The sequence below is a fragment of the Leptonotus elevatus genome, chromosome 14 (genome assembly GCF_054856555.1).
Source record: "Leptonotus elevatus isolate MCC_2025b chromosome 14, RoL_Lele_1.0, whole genome shotgun sequence".
NCBI classification, from domain to species: Eukaryota; Metazoa; Chordata; class Actinopteri; order Syngnathiformes; family Syngnathidae; genus Leptonotus; species Leptonotus elevatus.
Genome location: NC_141252.1, coordinates 1,027,316 through 1,046,585, shown reverse-complemented (window position 1 = coordinate 1,046,585; position 19,270 = coordinate 1,027,316). Strand labels below are relative to the sequence as shown.

The 19,270-nt window shown below is 36.8% G+C and overlaps 3 protein-coding genes across 6 annotated transcripts; 1 reads left to right on the top strand and 2 right to left on the bottom strand.

Moving 5' to 3' along the window:
* Window positions 1-166: 166 nt before the first annotated feature.
* Window positions 167-14,873, top strand: plek2 (pleckstrin 2). 3 transcript variants are annotated; one of them, XM_086095369.1, is made up of 11 exons: window positions 167-459; window positions 978-5,051; window positions 5,521-5,593; window positions 9,757-9,921; window positions 10,860-11,059; window positions 11,193-11,284; window positions 12,322-12,509; window positions 12,837-12,938; window positions 13,014-13,097; window positions 13,212-13,290; window positions 14,469-14,873. In XM_086095369.1, the coding sequence occupies exons 4-11, from the start codon at window positions 9,868-9,870 to the stop codon at window positions 14,594-14,596; spliced, it is 927 nt and encodes a 308-aa protein (XP_085951495.1). In that variant the 5' UTR covers window positions 167-459; window positions 978-5,051; window positions 5,521-5,593; window positions 9,757-9,867; the 3' UTR covers window positions 14,597-14,873. The 3 variants fall into 3 exon arrangements, with proteins under 3 accessions (XP_085951495.1, XP_085951494.1, XP_085951493.1); XM_086095368.1 differs by lacking the exons at window positions 167-459; window positions 978-5,051; window positions 5,521-5,593 and adding an exon at window positions 6,984-9,682; XM_086095367.1 differs by lacking the exons at window positions 167-459; window positions 978-5,051; window positions 5,521-5,593 and having other exon boundaries at window positions 6,985-9,921.
* On the bottom strand, window positions 6,078-8,876 carry oip5 (opa interacting protein 5). Its single transcript, XM_086095374.1, has 5 exons — window positions 8,558-8,876; window positions 8,423-8,489; window positions 7,453-7,575; window positions 7,299-7,380; window positions 6,078-6,269 (listed from the first exon to the last, which is right to left on the bottom strand). Exons 1-5 carry the CDS (start codon window positions 8,730-8,732, stop codon window positions 6,183-6,185), a joined length of 534 nt encoding a protein of 177 aa, XP_085951500.1. The 5' UTR covers window positions 8,733-8,876; the 3' UTR covers window positions 6,078-6,182.
* Window positions 14,874-15,265: 392 nt separating the features above from the next.
* Window positions 15,266-18,695, bottom strand: LOC147162441 (galectin-related protein B). Of its 2 annotated transcripts, none has more exons than XM_086095370.1 (4): window positions 18,538-18,695; window positions 18,326-18,411; window positions 17,083-17,347; window positions 15,266-16,784 (listed from the first exon to the last, which is right to left on the bottom strand). In XM_086095370.1, exons 1-4 carry the CDS (start codon window positions 18,676-18,678, stop codon window positions 16,641-16,643), a joined length of 636 nt encoding a protein of 211 aa, XP_085951496.1. In that variant the 5' UTR covers window positions 18,679-18,695; the 3' UTR covers window positions 15,266-16,640. The 2 variants fall into 2 exon arrangements, with proteins under 2 accessions (XP_085951496.1, XP_085951497.1); XM_086095371.1 differs by having other exon boundaries at window positions 17,131-17,347; window positions 18,538-18,693.
* Between the last annotated feature and the right edge of the window lie 575 nt (window positions 18,696-19,270).

Sequence of the window (19,270 nt, the reverse complement as noted above, 5' to 3'; positions counted from 1 at the left end):
CGGGATTTTTTAAATATATTTTATTGTGATTGTTTTTCTAAGCATTTGTTTTTCCTACGTTCACCCTGGCGATAAAAAAAATATGTATAAAAAAAAAATCACCCCAACGATTACCAAGCACTTCCGGGGTGGTACTTTTTACATTTTGATCGACACATTTCTCAGCCAATCAACGCACAGGTCTGCTATATGCTTTTTTTGGACTGAAAATGGCGTAGCTCACTCAGCTGGGCGCAGGCAGACGAAAGGGGGGGACACTTTTTGGTCCCCATACCTCTCCTCCCGATGGAGAGTGACCAGTTTTCTTCTGTCAACATCTCCTCGGCATGTTTTAGTGGAGGACGTGAGAGGTGGCCGGACAGACCTGCGAGTGTCACCGTAGACTACGAAGAAGTGGTCCAGCCATTGTTAAGCTTCCAAACATCTCTGCAGCATCCTCATCACCAGGAGCATTCCAAGGTCAGACATCTGTTTTGTTGTCGCCCCCCCCAAAAACCAATTCACTGTGCTGTTATTTAACTATTCTGCTTAAAATTCTGTGATGCATTAATGTGTCAGGCTAAAGCATCAAATGGCATTTTTGTCACATGAAGTCAATATTTGTCCCTGACATGCTGTTGATTTTCCATGCACACAGCGGGTCAGTTTTGAAAAATATGCTCACTATAAATGTGTAAACGGATTACAGATCTTTTCATAACGCAGTAATACTGTCCGACCATAACAAAAGATTGATTAGTCCATACGTAAACGCACACACACACACACCCTCGGTTGTATGCGATGCGCTCACATCTTTTAAATCCAAACCCATTTTCCTACTGAAATCGGTTTTCGTTGCACACCTGATGTTAACGTAATTAAATACAAGGTGACGAATGAACAGTTTTTGCATCATGAATTCAATTGACATTGTGCTGCTCCTTCTGGGATAAAACTTTTCAGATACAGTAAATAACGGTCATGTTAAATTCTAGGATGTTTGCGCTGGGGCACACATCTGATCCTCAGCGGAAGGACTTTACGTGGACCACCGGGTTCCAACAACCACATGCACCCTCGACTGGGATAAAGAAGAAGAAGAATTTTCCACCAAAAGCCTGATTTTTATTTTTGGGGGTGGTGGTGTTGGGGGGGGTGTCACTCTCCCTCCCTCTCCTCTACCCTATCTGTCCTCGAACCTGTAGACTGATGTGAGGATAAAACATCACTCCGAAACAATTATGAGGCATAAAATGACATAATTAACTATGACGACTTTTTAGTGAACTGCATAGAAAATCCAAAAATCCCTATTTGGTGATTAGGGAGTCCCTAATCACTTTAAATGGATTTTGGATTTTTTGTTTGTTTATTTTTTTGGTGTGTGTGGACTTTTTAGTGACCTACACAATCCGCTATACTAGCCACTGACAATTACAGTGGGCCGGCTCCATTTATATCATTTTTAACTCAAGCGCAGAACCGAAAAGCGAAAATGGTGAAAAATGGTCCACGATATGAAAATCCCGGCATAGTCCAAGACACGCAAAACTGTAGCAAGTGGTGACTTTCATCTTTTTTTGCTACCTCAGAGAAGGATGGGCTGGTTCAGTTCATTTTTGAGATATGTATATGTATATATATATATTAGGGCTGCAACTAACAATTACTTTAATAATCGATTGATCTGTTCATAATTGTTTCGGTTAATTGAATAAAAAACATTTGTTAGTTTTTTGGGGGGAGGGGGGGAGCAGGTCATTATTTCATATAGACAGCGCAGAAAATGCACAAACATAAATCAGCTACTGATTCGGTCCATAAAATCGGCAAAAAAATGTTGATCATTGTTTTTCAAAGTAAAAGCAGATGTTTTCAAATGTACACAAAGAAAATCAGTGTGCTTTTATGGAGGACTACAGAAATCAGAGGCTGAAATTCCGAAGATTTGGAATACGTTTGAGTTAAGAAATGTATCTAAATGTGTTTTTATTAATTTGGTTATCAATTGTCAGTTAATCGGTTAAGAGTCACACACATACACATATATATTAGAGGTGCATGTATAGGGAGAGAGACACACATGATGTGCATGTATATACATACATCATAATATGCATAAGCTTTAAAATAATATTTTGTATGGTCTACGCATCTGTTGTGAGGGAAATCAATGATTTAAAAAAATAATCATTAACATCCTTTTAAAATTCTAATTATGTTTATTTTGGATCACAAATTAAATCAAATATTTCCACAAAGGGCACATCAAAACTTTCCCATATGCGAAGGCTTCAAAATTGTCCTCACTTGAAAAATAATCCTGTAGTCCTATTTTCCATATCATAAGATATTTAGTTAAATTGTGTAAAAAATAATAATATGATAATCGAGTAAAGCACATTTTTATTTGTTATACAGATTTTGGTATAAGAGATAAATTGTTGTATTAATTTTAGTATAAATAAAAATGTAAGCATGCTTTTATTTGTATATATATTTTTGCATTTATTAAACCAATTTTAGTTGTTAACATAAATTAAAAAAATTAATAAATGCTTGTAATTTTATGTTTATTGTAATGAGATGTTTTTCTCGTAATTTTAGTATAAATAAAAATGCTTTAATAAAATAAAACCAAATAATTTGCTTCTGTTTTTAGGTTTTATCTGATTTTTTTTTTTTTACAATACTAATTTGAGCATATAATAAAAATGTATGCATCATAGTCATTTTAGTACACTTAAAAACAATCAACTCTCTAGCGTTGTGTCCTTTGTATCCAAGGACGACTTTGATGGGCAGTGTGCAATATTGCATCCAAACATGTCACCTTGTTGACCGATGCTGTGTATTATATATATATTAAAAAAAACTAAAACAAAAAACAAGTGACACGTTGTTTGAGAAGCAACAAAATCACCAACGTCTTCCATTCAAGATTTGTATAGTCTCATCCTCTTCTTCTTATGCATTTAGATGCTCATACTGAACCTCATATAATGCATGATGCCTGCTTTTAATACAACACAGATGAATAATCTCCCCTTAAAAATATATATATATATACACAAAAGTAACATTTTTAGACGCATGATTAAACATTAACTTTTAAAATCAATGCACTAAAGCAACAACGATTTGAAATAACAGAATAATCTAAATTTGGGGATTGAAAGGATTTTGCAGCCCTTTGGTGACATTGTGTTGTACATACATGACGTGTAATCCAGAAAATTGTACATGATTATATAGATTAGCAGCAATAAATGCATGACGGGTGGCGCAAATGCAGCGTTCTGTTTTCAAATTGGATTCTGTCAAGCATCTAACCCTCCTGTCTCGTTACCCTCTCTCAGGAACAGAAACAATGTTCGGGTCAATTTGACCCAGGGCGTAAAAATCACAATTCATTTTATATATTTATTTATATATATATATATATATATATATATATATATATATATATATATATATATATATATAATTATTATTTTTTAAATTTAATTAATTTTAATTTCAGTTTTTTGTAAACATTAGTTTGGTGAGTTACAACAGGGTCAATTTGACCCGGTACAATCTAGTGTCCAACCTATTTAATTATCCAAAAAGTGTAAGGAAAGTGGGATAAATAACGATAAATGCTGTTTTAACAAGTTCGGGTCAATTTGACCCGGTGCATGATTAGTGTAATTTAATCAACCTACTTACCCAATTATAAAAGAAATGTCCGAAAAAGGAAAGAATCCCAGATGCTTTTGTTTACTTTTTATTTAACTTTTAAACGGTTGATTTTGACCCTGTGTTTTCGAACCAAACGAAAATTCCCAAAATCGTAGTAAACATTGTTAAGACATTTCATACCGAAAAACTGCCTTTCACCTTTTCATTGCTATATAACTTTGAAATGGGTCAGTTTGACCCGGTGTGTGTTTTATTAACCAAAAAGTGCCCAAAACGAAAAGGAAAGTCCTGATTAATGTTTAAAAACATTTCATATCGAAAAACAAATGTCAACTTCTTTTCAATGGTATGTTTTGAACACTTTAATGGGTCATTTTGACCCGCCAGTTAACAGGAGGGTTATTTGTGGTGTTGTTGTTATTTGGTGGTATTCTTGATCAATACACAAGATATTCTTAACTGTACAATACTTGTAGCATTTTTACACTTAAAAAAAAAAGTCCAAACGTGTTTTCAAAGCACTTTTCTGCCTTGCACTGTCAACCACTATCCTGTGTTTATGGATGACATCATGTTAGAAAACAGTAAAAAATAAATAAAAAATTATGCATGATTTTTAGCAGACCTGATTGTAATGCATGCAATAATCCACAAGTTTGTCATATGACTGCGTGTGAAGGCGGATTTGTTATTATGGTAGCGAGCATGTTGTAGCGTTCCCGAATGGAAATGAATAATGTCGTTTGTTTATTGAGGTGTACAAACTATGCACTCCGCAGCTAAGAGGAGGAAAACGGGCATGCTTATTATTATTGTTCATTGGTTTTGTATGACTAACAAAAACAAAAACAAAATGTATTTCTCAAACTCAGCAATAGTAATGATGATGATAATAATAATAAAATGCAGCATGGTGCCAACGACAACACCTGGTGTGTGGACATTATTGTGACCTCTGACCTATGCACTCACACGGCTACCCAGTTCAACCAATATAACCCCGCCCACTCGATAAAGACGGAAGATAAAAGCACCGAAACTTGTCCTCCCAAACACCCGACAGCGTTTTTTTTCAAACAGCTACAAAAACAAATGAGCTGCTAGTTTTACACACGGAGCGGACTTTAAAGTTGTCCCAAACTTCTCCGAGTGTCGTATTTGTCCTGCTCACGGTGGACGGGCGAGCTAGACATCTGTCGCGCTAGCTGCTCAAGGGTAGCCGTTTTTTTTCTTTCTTTCTTTTCTTACTTAAGTCACGTTTCCACAGCCGGCTCGGTTCTGTGTATTGGTTCCGAACTTTAACATCGTAGTCGTCATTATGGGATCCCGAGCCTCCACGTTACTCCGCGAGGAGGAAATTGAAGAAATCAAGAAAGAAACGGGCTGTAAGTTATCATGTTATTATCATTTTCAATGCTAAAAGTGGGGCGAAAGAAACGTCATTGGCGGAATTGTATTATTTCCTGACAGGAGCCAACATTTAATGGCTTCCAGTAGTCTTTTTTTTTTTTCTTTCTTAACGGAATCATAACACCGGGCTTATGATTGAATTGGTCATATCGCAATGACGTCACATGCACTGTACTTCCGGGTGGCAAAAATGCCATCGAAGAAAAAAGAAATTAAGAACTTTAACAAAAGCAGAGCAATTGAGATAACGGTATGAATGGATACATGTTTCTTTTTATGGGATTAATCCTCTTTTGACACTGAAGTGGATGTTGAGCTGGTGTTAAGTAGCAGGCCAGCCATTATGTTTTGCAAAATGACTCAAAAGACAACCCAGCCCAAACAATTTGTTCCACTTGTTTATACGAGACGTGATAACTTCATCTCCCTTGTGTCCTTCCTCAGTCTCGCACAGCCAGATCACTCGTCTGTACAGCCGCTTCACCAGCCTGGATAAAGGCGAGAACGGCACCCTCAGGTGACTTTGATAGGATTTCTTAACCGGAACTTTTTCCCCCGCAGTTAATCACAAACGAAAGAAATTCATATTTAGATATAATAAGCACAACAGAGTTACATATTTTCATGTCACTACAATGTTATATTTGAACAGCTGCGTGTAGAGTTTTTATTATGGTCCGAGACAATACGGATTTTTTTATTTTTTATTTGGCAGAATAAAATTGAGATGATTCAGATGAATTTAAAACCTATATTGAGTAAAAAGCACTTCATTTTTGGTCCCTTAACGCTTAAAGAGATGTGAAGAAGTTAGTAAGATAAGGTACTAAGATACTTTGCGTCGTCTTTAAGTATTTCTTTAATTTTACAACTGGGAGAAAAATCTGCTAAAATTGCATAATTTTTGCTGATTTTTTTGGGGGGGGCGAATGTTTGGATATCATCATCTTATTTTTCAACGTGTTTATAGCTACAGTGTGAGTCAATTGAGTAGATGTTGCTAGCAAAGGGCTGTTTTAATGAGAGAGGGTAAAAAAAAAACACGGTCATAATACTCCTCATCGTCATAAAAACAAAAGTAGTAATAATAACAATAAAGAGAGGCATCACTCATCCAACTTGCTGTTGCTGCTCCTTATGTCCGCCAGGCAGCTTTTCACATGTTCAAAGTTCAATTCAAAGTGCTGCCTCACCTGCAACCCAATATTATTGAAAAAGTACATCAATTTACAGGGTGCACAAAGTATGACCCAGCGCACATTTACATCATTCAAGAGCCCTAGAGACGGTTGTTTTTGCAGTGTTCCAGAAATAAGTTGAGAGTAACTTTTCTAAAATGATTGTTGCATTTATTGAATGTAAACGAGACTAAAATAGTAATATAAACAAAATTACACATACATTTAACATTTAATAAATACTTGGTAAATGCATTGTAAAAATAAATAAATGAGTTTACAACAATGGTATTTCTTTAACTATAATTATTGTAAATTATACATTTTAAAATTAACTTTTTCCAGATATGCATTTTGATTTGATTTTAGCAAATATGTTTTTATATATTTTTCATTAATGCAAACAAGCCAGTTAAATAAACAATTTTATTTATAAATGTAACATGTATTTAACTAAACATTGTATTATTTATCGCACATAAAACAGTTATATATAAAAATAATAATTTTTATTAAATAAAATAAGTTATTTAATAAAAATTATTATTTTTAATAATAAAAATAAATCAGCTACATAAACAATTTACATATACATCTAACATTTATTTATGTACTCGATGAATTCATTTTTTGTAAATGCTTTAAGAAAAATGTATAATGTACAATTTTACATTTACATTGACAAATTATTTAATAATTAGCTAATTAACCTATTGTTAATAATAAAATAATTACCAGTAAAATACAGAATTTTGCATATAAATGTAACTCTTATTTACACAATTTGTATTGAATTCACTTATAAGTGATAAAAATAAATTAAGTGCACTTAACACTTACTGGTCAATTAATTGTACAAAATAAAAAATTACAAGCACAACAAAAATACTTTTTTTTTTTTATAATTGCATTTCTTTCTTTCTTTTATGGAATAATTTGCTCATTCATTTATTATACGTACATCTACGAGTGACACGGCCCATGGAGCCACCCAAAAATAAAAATAAAAGCATAAAAACATGAAGTCTTTTGTTTACATTTTACCTCACTGATGCTTTTCATGAGCGGTTCCATCTCAAAGGACATGGCCGACGCGTTCACCATGGAGGAGCTGTCCAGCACATAACTGGAACAGGGAGCGGCCATCTTAGCGGCTGTTTACACGTAAACGGGGTGACGCGTTAGCGCGGTTACTGACCATGTGATGTGCGCCTTGTGGAGGAGGAAGAGGGAGCGCACCGCGGTCATTCGCGGTGGCGCCGCATGCACCACTTTACCCACCGCACAGCCGCAATCACTGCAAAGCAGGGAGCTGAAGATGCTGGGAAAAGGGAAAAAAAACCACACCAAAATGTTTTTTAGAAAATGTGTTAAGTGTTTATTTCTATTGTGTACAGTGGATATTAAAAGTCTACACGCCCCTGGTCAAATACTAGATGAAAAAATAAGAAAAAAAGAAATATGGTTGCGCAAGTGTACACACCCTCTTATAAGTGGGAATGTGGCTCTGTAACTTTATTTATAGAGCACTTTAAAAACAACCATAGATACATACATAGTGTATTTGAACGGTTTGAAATGGAGGCTAACCAAAAAGACCACACTTCCTAAGTGATAAGAATCGTTTTTTAGTGTGATCAAATGTATTATTTTCTTTTCTACCTATTTTAGGCGTTAACCGGCTTGCATCATTATCTATATAAATGGAGTAAAGCCTGCTCTGCTCTCCTTGGAGTGACGTTTACTTTACCCATTTTTCTTAGCAACAGGAGGGCAAACATAAGGGTTAACTAAATAAATAACTAAATCAACTAATTAGGCTAACTCAACCCGCGATCAAACTACCACAGCTCAGTGCAAGCTAACGCGCCATATGCTAGTCTTTTGACATGCTGACGTGTTATTTTTTACATCATTAGCATAATGTACAACATTGAGTTGACCTTTTAAAAAAAAAATAAAACAAATTTTATTATAATGTAATAATAATGTAATGTTCAAGTACATTCATCTAATGTTAGACCAATTATGCCCAATTTCTGTACATTTGGCATTTTTGCCTCTGCGAGTCGTCAAACATTTCCTCACATCTTGTATTCACCGAGTTGGACCGCCATTTTGACTTGTGACGTGATTTGACGTAATCTCAGAATTGTCCATTCGCTCACCAGTTAGCCAGTTGTTCTTTATGTCCACACTCCATTTCGCTACTCACTTCCACGTTACCACTGACTCCTGCTGACAAAAACAACAAATATCGTGAAGCGTTCGGGGGCCACAGACTGTATAAATCTTGCTCTTACGGCAGCACATGATGGAGTCCAAACATTTGAGCTCCCCGCACACAGCCAGGGAGTCTCCCAGGACCGTGTTGCACTGCTTGCAGTGAAGGGTCGCCCACCGTCCGCGTTTCAACAGTTCGGCATCACCGTATTCGTCGTCGTCGCGCTCCCTGAGGAAAGTCTTGTTAAACTCCATGTTGGTGTGTTTTTAAGCAGAAGAAGTAGAGACGAAAGCGAAATACAAACTATATTTAAGAATTTAAGGAATCCACAACTGCAACGCGTTTAAAAACCCGGGAATGGAAAGCAAGTACTCTCCGATTGGCTGAAGGCTTCCGGAGTGACCCCAACAGCCAATCAAATGCACCGGGCGACTGCCTTTGGGTCTCTTTGGGCATAACTCTGAGAGTGCGAGTGTTCCAACAACGTTACGTTTCCGAACGGTCTGGAGTACAACAGAGCGGGCAGGATATAATTTTCGAACGCACCCAGTAACATGAACTTGAGCGCCACTCGTTAGTTTATTTTTGACTGCCCTTCTATTACTGCTGCATTTTTGATCATCATCACCATCAGATAACATTTTCATATTTTTTTATAATTCTATTTCGAGCTGACTTTTTAAAGTTTATATTCATATAGTGCAATTTTAAGATCTATACATATTTAGTATGTAGTAGTAGTACTAGTAGTGGTAGAAGTATGTATGTTTTTTTCATTTGAAGAAATCACATTTTAAAGCATTTTTTCATTATACTGTATACAGTCATTTTTAATCTTTAAAATATTTTTTCTTTGTTGACATATTACACATAGGTGATATGTCGGCTATATATTTTTCTGTTTTTTCTTTGCTTATCTTGCCTTTCATTAGCCTGTTTAGTAAACAAAAAAGTCAAAACACACCAGTGACCTTAATCATTGGGAGGTGGTAAAACTCGTCGCTAGTTGAAAGTTCAGGATGGACAAACCCACGCAGTGGGTGTGTATACTGTGAGAGTGGGTGTGTACATACCCGTGTGTATATAGCGTGAGTGAGTATGCGTGTTGATTCAAGAGTGCAGCAGGCTGGAACAGGCACGGACGGGTGCAATGGATACACCGCAAAAAGTTACAATACTCCGAGAGGGGTTTCTGGTGAAAAGGGTAAGTTTGGAATGCGCAATTGTTTTGTTTTTCCTCACATGTGGAATGTCCTCTTCAAGTGTAATTTCCTCCAGGGACATCTTGTGCACAACTGGAAGGCGCGCTGGTTCGTGCTGACGCCAGACAAGCTGATCTATTACAAGTATGAAGGTGGGAAAAGAGACTCATGTCAGCGGGGGAAAATCATGCTGAAGGATTGCGCCATTACGTGCCCCTTCCTGGAGCACGACAATCGACCCGTGAGTCTCTGTTCTTGAAAATTACACCTTTTTTTTTTTTGTCCTCGCACCGCTATGTGATGATTGTATAAATTAAATGATTACCACATCTCAAAAGCACTGGACAAGGCCTTTAATATGAATATTGACATTGTCTCAAAATTATATATTGATTTTCAGTTTTTGACAAACATCTGAGTTATACCTCATATGTCGCAAGGAATGCGTTTCAGTTTTTTTTTTTTCAAATCAACATAACCTGATATCATATCATCACTTCCCTTCCGTTGAACCAGCTGAGTCGATGTTGAGTCAGCGTCTGCTGGAGTCATTCTGATGACATCATTACGATGACATCATTGTTTATGTGTAAATTTGTGATTAATCGTGAGTTAACGAGTGAAGTCATGCGATTAATTACGATTAAAAAATTTAATCGGCTGACACCCCTAATTTTTAATTACCTTTTCTTTTTTTAAATTTTTTTAAAGAAAAAACGATTATTAAAAATTAGGGGCATCAGGCAATTAAATTTTTTAATTGTAATTAATTGCATGACTTCAGTAATTAATTTTAATTTATAAAGAAAAGATTATTAAAAATTAGGGGCTTCCGGCGATAATTTTTTAAAATTATAATTAATCGCACGACTTTGCTAGTTAATTTTTTTAAAGAAAAGATTAAAAAAAGAAAAGAAAAAAATATTAAAAATTAGAGGCATCAGACGATTAAAATGTTTAATTGCATGACTTCACTAGTTAACTTACGAATCACAAATTTTATATCTGTTCTAAATGTATAATAAAAAAAAAATTCTAGGTTTTCATACTCTTGTTAACAAAAGTGGGGAAAAACTGTTAAACCAATAGAAATAGTTAAAATGAATTTATGGCAGTGAATGAGTTAATAATGAGTCATGTACTATTAAAGTCATAGCGTCATTGTTGTGCCTTTTCTAGTTGGTGTTCCGGCTCCAGACCAAGACCCGCGTGGATCACTTCCTGGAGGCGTGTTCCCGGGAGGAGCGAGACGAGTGGGCCGGCGACATTGCGGCAGCAGCTGACAAACTGGAAGCAGGAGCGGACACCGACGGGGATGGGTCACCCAGCGTTAGCCCGTCCACACCAGCAGGCTCGCAGCTGCACAACATCAACCTGAGGTGAACGTCGTGTTTTTACACATGTCCCTTTAAAGTGAACCGATCTTACATATAAATGCTTGAAAATAGCACCCGGCATCCTCCATTTTGTTTTGTTTTATAAAATGTGTGATGTTTTCTTGTTGTGATGTAGCAAAGTGCTGGAGGCCATGTATGACGTTCACAGCGGAATCAACATGAGCAACCACGTGGAGCAAGGACGCATGTACACCAACTGCTTCTCAGGTCAGATAGGAAGCCACAATTCTTACATACAGATCCTTTAAAGTAGCCTGCTTCTTCCATAAAGACCCTTGGAAATATAAAAACATTTTAGTAGCCGTTATACTTACAGATAACATCTTTAAATTGTAAGTCAACCTTAAACATTTATTGACAATTATATGTGACCTCACTAGTCTAAACATGACATTCTGATTAATATTAAATTTTTGGAATATGAGTTATGAAGCAAAATCCAGCCGTTTTCATCCATCTCAGGGGGGCGGCCATTTTGCCACTTGCTGTCGACGACCAGTCACAGCTCAGCAGGCAACGACCAATCACAGCTCAGCAGGTGAGCTGTGATTGGTCGTTGCCTGAGCCCTGAGCAACATTGATGTCATCTTCAGTCGACAGCAAGTGGCAAAATGGCCGCTCCCTGAGATGAATCAAAATGGCTGGATTTTGCTGTTTAGCTCATATTCCACTAACGCAATATTAACCAGAATACCATGTTTAGACCAGTGGGGCTGCATAAAAATAATATTGTCCCAAACAAATGGGGGGGGGGGGGTGTTTGACTTCCCCTTAAAAATAACTTGATTTTGGCAGATCGCCGCTTTAATATATTGTTATGTATGCAGCTTTTGAAAGAGCCAGATTCTTACATATTTTAAAGTACAGTAATTTTTGCATATGGGCACTTTAACAACAACAGAAAATCTGCAAATATTGACCCAAGGTCATTCTTACATATAGAACCTTTGAAGTAGCCTAAAGTAGTTCTTACTTGCAGACCCTTTAAATATTCTTATTTGTAGTTGCCTGGTTCTAACATATAGACCCTTTAAAGTAGCACGGACTTTACATACTGGTTCTTTAAAGTAGCATGGTTCTGACCTTTTACTGATTCTTGTTTTGACATTTTATAGCCGCTTGGTTCCTCTTCTATTGACCCTACAATATCCCAATCTTACATATAGACCCTTTAATACAAATAGGCTCTTTAAAGTAGCAGGATTCTTCTCCGAAGCCTTTAAAGCAGTGTGATTCCCGTGCAGGCTCTGCGGTGGTGGACTGGCTGGTGTTCATGCAGCAGGCGTTGACCCGAGCAGAGGCGGCGACGCTGGCGTCGGCCCTGCTGGAAGAGGGCTTCCTGCGCACCATCGGCCTGCGGAGCGTGGAGGCGCTGCGCACTGCCGGCCTCAGCGAGCTCTTCATCGACGACTCCACGGCGCTGTACAGCTTTGTGAGTAGCGAGTCAGGGTCTTGACGCCTCGCAGCTAATGTTGATGATGATTGGGTTACAATTCTTCTTTTTGCAGTTTTCTTTTTTTTTTTAGCAGTATATCCACTGCAATTTTAAGTGGCGTCCCTCAGGGAAGTGTTTGAGATCCGCATTCTTTTTTGCACTCCCACCAAATCTAGATGATTTTTGATTTTTTTTTTTACAAGTTAATACACATAATAACCACAAAAGAGTACCGTGGCTGTTTTAAGAAATTATAGATACATCAATTATTGTTTTGCCTATCCCTCATATTGAATATTTTTCAAATACTTTTCAACTCGTCAGTCAGACAGCTTGAAGAAGCGAGGCTGCGTAAAGGCCGAGATCACGCTGTCTGCAGTGGAGCTGAGCGGTCATGTGATCAAGAGAGGCTACCTGCTCAAACAAGTAAACAAAGATTTATTTTTTTAAAATTGTAATCGTTTTTTTCCACCCGTTTTGAATGAAAGTGTCCTTGCACAGGGCCACAGGAGGAAAAACTGGAAGATTCGACTGTTTGTGCTGCGCTCTGAACCTTCTTTCCTTCACTACTATGACCCCACCAAGGTGCAGAAGGAAACGTTGTCTGTTATTTATTGCCTAGCAACACACTCAAACGCACACAAACACACACACACACACACTGAGTCAGTATGTGAGCCACTTCCTGTCTGGTTTCAGGATGATATCAGCCCCGTCGGAGGGTTCCCACTTCGAGGCTCGCTGGTGTCCTCGCTGGATGATAACGGCGTTCCCTCGGGTAGGTCTCACTAATAAAATTAAACACCATTAATTAATTAATTCATTAAGTTCATTAATGGTCTCGGAGAAAGACTTCACAGAAGACTGGAAGCTGTTTTAGCTGCAAGGCAACGATGCACAGGGGTGATCCGACATTTTCAGTTCCTGTGTGCCAGGGCAGTATTTCAATTTTAGCTGGCATCCCTCAAGGAAGTGTTTGAGGTCCGATCATATTCTACAAAATGGACGCTCTCTTGAAGTGGAAGCTGTTGTAGCTTCAAAGGCAACTTGACCACCTGTCCAAGTACTTCTATGCACTTCAATTTTGAGAGGCGTCCCTCAGGGAGGCCTATGAAGTCCACTTGTTTTTTGTAAACAAACAGAAGCTTGGCCAGGTGTCCCAGTACTTAAGTCTCTTTTTTTTTTTAAATAACATATCCCCTGAACGGAACTGGATCAAATTGAGAAGGTCAAACTGTTAATAGCAGCTCTCCGTATGGTGCAGATTTAAATGTGTGTATATATATATATATATATATATATATATTTATTTATTTTTTTTTCTTCAAATAACTAATCACTAGGTGCCCCAATACATTTGTCCAATTCACTTTTGAACAGCTGCCACTCACGCAGTTTTTATTGCTGCTTAGGGGCGTGCCAATATTTTCAGTTCCTGTGTGACTGGGCAGTATGTCCACTTAAATTTTAAATTGCGTCCTTCAGGGAAATGTTTGCGGTATAAATAAAAAAAAAGCTTTCTTGAAGTGGAAGCTGTTGTAGCTGCAAAGGGTAACAATCTGTCCAGGTACTACTCATCCACTCCAATTTTGCCTCGGGAAAACCTTCCAAGTCCGTTGGTTTTATAATAAAGGTTAACCTCCCTTTTTTGGAAGCTTGACAAAGTGTCCCCATACTTTTGGCCACTCCAATTTTGAATGGCGTTCCTCAGGGAAGCCTTTGAAGACCATTTGTTTTCTATAAAATATCAGATGAACTGAGGTTCAAAATATTGGCTACAGCTCTCTGTATGAAGCAGAAAAAAATAGTTCAAGGTGCAGGTCTTAAGTTTTGACCGTTTGTGTTGTTTGAGAAGGATTTAATGTGTATACATTTAGTGTTTATGAAATGTTTATTTCTGAGTGAAAATTTAAGACCCCATCTTTAAATGTTTTGTCTTCTGGCTTCCCTTGCCAGGAGTGAAGGGCAACATCCAAGGCAACCTGTTCAAGATCATCACCCAGTCGGACACGCACTACTTCATCCAGGCTCCCAGCAACCGGGACAAGATGGAGTGGATTGACGCCATCCGGGAGCACACGTAGCCGAACGTGCAACACTGTTAGAGAAAAACGGTGTTGCACAATATCCCGCCCGTAGCCACATACAGTCATGTGTAGTCACGAAGCTCATGTCAAAAGTTGACTAAGTGTGTATTTTATGTCTGGATGTTTTTTAAGATTCAATTTAATCTTAAACTGGGATTGATCATTCCAACGTGATACTAAGGATTTTCAGGGTCACGTTAAATGATCAATCTTATCTTAGTGAATGAATTGTGAAGGAAATGGGTAATTGCCAAAAATAAAAATCTGAATTACAGGGGGATTGTTTTTTCAGAATACAGTCAAAATATTACAAAATATTATTATTTAAGTCAGGATATTACGAGAAAAAAAAGGTGTTATTTTAACAGAATAAAGTTGGAATGATTCCAATGAACCGATCAGAGGATTACTATAATAAAATTGTTATTGTTACAGAGATTAAATCATGCGCCCAGTGTATTTCTCAAAAGATTAAACTTAATCTTTATTTGTGTTTGTTGGTGAGCAAAGAAGCGTGACAAGTCTGGAGAAGAGGCTTGCCGCTCGGCCCCCACGAGCCCAGTTTGGCCTTTGGCGTTGCGATGACTCACCACGAAGACTCGCATGGTCGTAAAATGACACCATAATAAAATAAACAAATAAAACAAAAAATGCCAGCAGAGCAAATAACAATCAAGATTATTTTATTCCAGGGAAGTAAAGTCACACAAAGGAAAAAAAGTGCTTGTTGTTGATAAAAAGCGTTCAGAGTAAATGGGTGTGACCTTTTTAAGGCTTGGCGTCAAAAGTTTGAACCCCTGCACTAGGAGAGTACAGTACTTTTAACACGAATGTTTTTACAATGAAGACAAGTCCAGCAGTGGCAACTTTTGTGCGTTTTGTTTAATCAATACAGAATACGGATTAAGTTGGGAAATGAATCAGAATGACTGGAAACAAAGTTCGAATTTTACAAGACTAAAGTTGAAATACTACAAGAAGAAAAGTCAGATTTTTCAAGGTAAATGCTAGAATATGATTGCGATATACTCTAAATATTAAAGGAATGAAAAGGAAAAGCGTCAGATATGAGAAAATTTAAAAAAAATTGTCATTTTTACTAGATTGACATTTTTACTAAAACTAAATTCAGAAAAAAAGATGTAATTTGAAGTCAGAATATTATAGGGGAAAAGACGCAGAATTTCCCGTAATAGAATTTTGTCAAAATATTATGAAAATAAAATTAAAATGTGTCAGAATTGTGAGAAAAATGTCAAAATTGTCTCAAAATAAATACAAAATAACACAAAAAAATTCACTTCACGACATTAAGTCCGAATATTACGAGAATTAATTTGCAGTTTGACAACGATAGTCACAATATTACAAAAATAAAGCCAAAATATTTTGAGGATAAATTGAAATATTAAAATACAATCAAGATCCCCCCCAAAAATGTCAGAGAAAAGTCAAACTAAGAGAAGCAAATTGTACATAACGAAGAATTTGTTTTTAAATTTTATGAAAATTAAGTCGAAATATTGTTAAAATATTAGGGAAAGGTAAATTCACTCAAATCAAATTGGATTATAATGTGCCATTAGGCTATTGTACATTTACATTTTAATGAGAGAGATGTTTGTGTAGAAACGTTGACATTCATGTTAAAATGACTTTATCTTTAGTCATTTAAAATGTTCAGTCCTTAATTGCGCATGTTTTCTCAATTACAACTGAATTAAGCCCTATGTCTTGAAGACAAGCAGCAACTAATAATAAATATGCCACTGGACAGATTTCATAACATGCTTTTTGTTTTTAGGTGAACACAAAAAAAATCCTCAAAGGAGAAAATATTGCAATTTGGACCAACCTTGGTTTCAATTCACATTCTTGTGTTGATTTTTTTAAGACACTGATGATCCTACATTCAGTCAGCACGTTAGTGAAGGCACTTTGTCTTCTACAAAGTGTGACACTGTTTGACGAAACGCATCTTTCATCTATTATAACCAGATACACTGTCTCCGAACATGTTGTTTACGACAGTGCCGCTAAGTTAAGCCACCTTGGTGAGTTGCACGTCCCCGAAGACTCGTAACGCCGTCAAGCTGGCAAGCTGCGGGAGGCGGTGGGTGAAGCCGCACAGAGGCTGACCGTCCACCAGGATGCGGAACTGCTGGTGCTCGCATACGATCTCCATCTGGAGATAATATACGATTAATAGAAACGTAATAATATAACGATAGCGATAGCGATGATGATCGTGACACAATAGCGACGAGCATAGCTATCGCATTAGCAACACTGATAATGATAGCAATAGCAAAAATGCTAGCAATATTGATAGCAACAATGGACACGCCAAATATAATCATATCAATAATGATAGCAGCAACAACCGAGTGAAAAAAATTGTGATAATGACAACGAATAACACTAACACCGCTAACAATGAGTACTGTATAAGAAAGATGACAAAAACGATAGCAATGACTTACTATATTGATAGGGAAAAGCACAGAAATAACGAGTAAAAAAATAAAAACCTTAAAAGGCTCTCCGGGTGCAAAGGGGAAGAAGGAGAGTGTGTTTTCAGCGGGACCCCATTTCCCTGCCAGCCGTGCATTTCGTTGGACCGCCTTGTCCAAGAAGCTGACCTTCAGCTGGAGACCCACATCGCCTTCTGGCTCCGCCTCCTCCTGCTGCTGCTCCTCCTCCTCAGATTCCTTCTGCTGAGGTGCGCTGGACACCACCACCTCAATGCTACACACGCACGTATAACAACATGCATCAGTGTTCCTCGCAGTGAAAAAGTCTGCCGATTGCTTTTTCTCTTACGTATATCATGAACTTTATTTTCCTAAGCTACTGTATTTTTACCTTTTTCGGTGAACATATCAAATTCAACAAACATGAAGACACTATAGTTGCCTTGACTTTTCGGATTACTATGACTTTGATTAGCTAGCTATAATTGTAATAGATTAAATAAACAAAATTAATGTATACATATCAATTAATTTTTATACAATATATAAATAATTCAAATAAATTTAAAAGAGAAAACATTAATGCACAGTATATCACATTTTGTAAAAGCAAAAAACAATCAATTAAAAATATTTTCATTGAAATTAATACACATATAAACTAGATTTTAATTGCTATTGTATTAATATGGTTAAAACACACATATATAAAAATAAAAATAATTAAATTAAAATTAAAATTGTTGTTACTGCGTTTGAAAATGTATCCAAAATGTCTCAAAATTAATTAATTTGAAATAAATAAAAGTAATGGTCATGAATTTTGAAAAAATATTTAATTTAAAAAAAAGCCTAGATAAGACAAATTAATTGTTTTCATTTTTTTGCCTGTTATAAGGAATTCATTAAATTGTAATGTAATGTGTCATCATCCTCGAATCAGTTCTTTTTTTCTGGCATTTCTCTGCATTCTTTCACAATTTCTGAGGGGAATCATTATATCCACATGGTTTTCTCCTCTTTGGGTTAATGTCAAAGTTATTTAGATGAAAATGACAGTTTCTTGAATAAAGTCACATTATCTTTTCATATCAAATGCATCGAATGATTGAACTTAATAAACTGCCTCTCAAACATGCACGGACTAACTAAATTATTGAGCAAATTTTATGCATCAATAGGCTTTCCTCCAATGTCACAGTGTGCACGTTCCCGCTGCATGTGATTTGCTAATGAACGCGCAAGCACTGACCTCTTGGGTTTCTTGTCAACAATCCCCATCACTACCAGCTTCATCGAAGGCCGCAGGCCGCCTTTTATCTCTCCGATGTACTGCTCCTGTGTGAGACAATGGCTTAACAGGACAGACTGCCGCTCTGCACAATCGGATGTCATTTAAACCATCCCCATTCGTCATTTCTCTAGTGCATGCTGTTTGGAGCAAAGAAAAGTGAGCATACGTACATTTCCTTTCTTTTCCTTGTCTTCCATTCCAGTCTGGGCGTGACGCAGTACTGTGAAGGTCTGGAGAGGGGATACCAAGTGAGGAGGTTTGATCAATGCCGGCAAAACCCCGCCTGTTGCCATAGAGACAGCCTCCACCATTAGGTAGAGGGTGACTGGAGAAGGGAGGGAATTCATGTAAAACATATTCGGATAATAAGTTTAACTCTGTGTGTGCGTGTTTGTGCGTGTTCAACGTTGCTCTCTATTTTTTTTATTTTCTTCATCGTTGTCTTTTGTGCAAACAAAAATCTTCTGATCCGATGCTGCCTTCAGGTAACCTGGTAATTTTTAAAATATTAAACGCACCCCCCCCCCCCTGATTTTGTGTTCAAGTTCAGGAAAACAATTCGACAAAAACAAAAACAAAAAGAACAAAGAATATGTTATTTCTTTCACATAGTTAAAGAGTGTACCTATTTTTGACAAAACCCGAAGGCAGCACACCGGAATACCAACTTGTAACCTAGTAGCCTACATTTTCAAATTGAAAACATATTTATCTTTGATATCGTGCATTAAAATGAAAGCTTAAAAGTTAACTTAACCTGATAAGAGATGACTAGAACTAAAAATAATGTGTTTGTTTGAAATGTAATTGTTTGCACATATTCATTAGCAGCAAAACATGTTGCCTTCGGATAACCGAGTAAGCAACAGTATCGTCCAATATTTTGATCCACAAAAATACTAA

What these genes read in the sequence shown, in the direction of transcription:
- LOC147162441 (XM_086095370.1), bottom strand. Translation starts at nt 18,678, where the DNA reads ATGGTGGAGGCTGTCTCTATGGCAACAGGCGGGGTTTTGCCGGCATTG. An exon ending in ACAAGGAAAAGAAAGGAAAT is followed by an intron (nt 18,412 to 18,537) that starts GTACGTATGCTC and finishes TGTCTCACACAG; the next exon opens with GAGCAGTACATCGGAGAGAT. An exon ending in GTTGACAAGAAACCCAAGAG is followed by an intron (nt 17,348 to 18,325) that starts GTCAGTGCTTGC and finishes GTGCGTGTGTAG; the next exon opens with CATTGAGGTGGTGGTGTCCA.
- oip5 (XM_086095374.1), bottom strand. Translation starts at nt 8,732, where the DNA reads ATGGAGTTTAACAAGACTTTCCTCAGGGAGCGCGACGACGACGAATAC. An exon ending in AAAGAACAACTGGCTAACTG is followed by an intron (nt 7,576 to 8,422) that starts GTGAGCGAATGG and finishes CCCTTTTCCCAG; the next exon opens with CATCTTCAGCTCCCTGCTTT. An exon ending in CACAAGGCGCACATCACATG is followed by an intron (nt 7,381 to 7,452) that starts GTCAGTAACCGC and finishes TCCCTGTTCCAG; the next exon opens with TTATGTGCTGGACAGCTCCT.
- plek2 (XM_086095367.1), top strand. Translation starts at nt 9,577, where the DNA reads ATGCGTGTTGATTCAAGAGTGCAGCAGGCTGGAACAGGCACGGACGGG. An exon ending in TGGAGCACGACAATCGACCC is followed by an intron (nt 9,922 to 10,859) that starts GTGAGTCTCTGT and finishes TGCCTTTTCTAG; the next exon opens with TTGGTGTTCCGGCTCCAGAC. An exon ending in GAGGCTACCTGCTCAAACAA is followed by an intron (nt 12,939 to 13,013) that starts GTAAACAAAGAT and finishes GTCCTTGCACAG; the next exon opens with GGCCACAGGAGGAAAAACTG.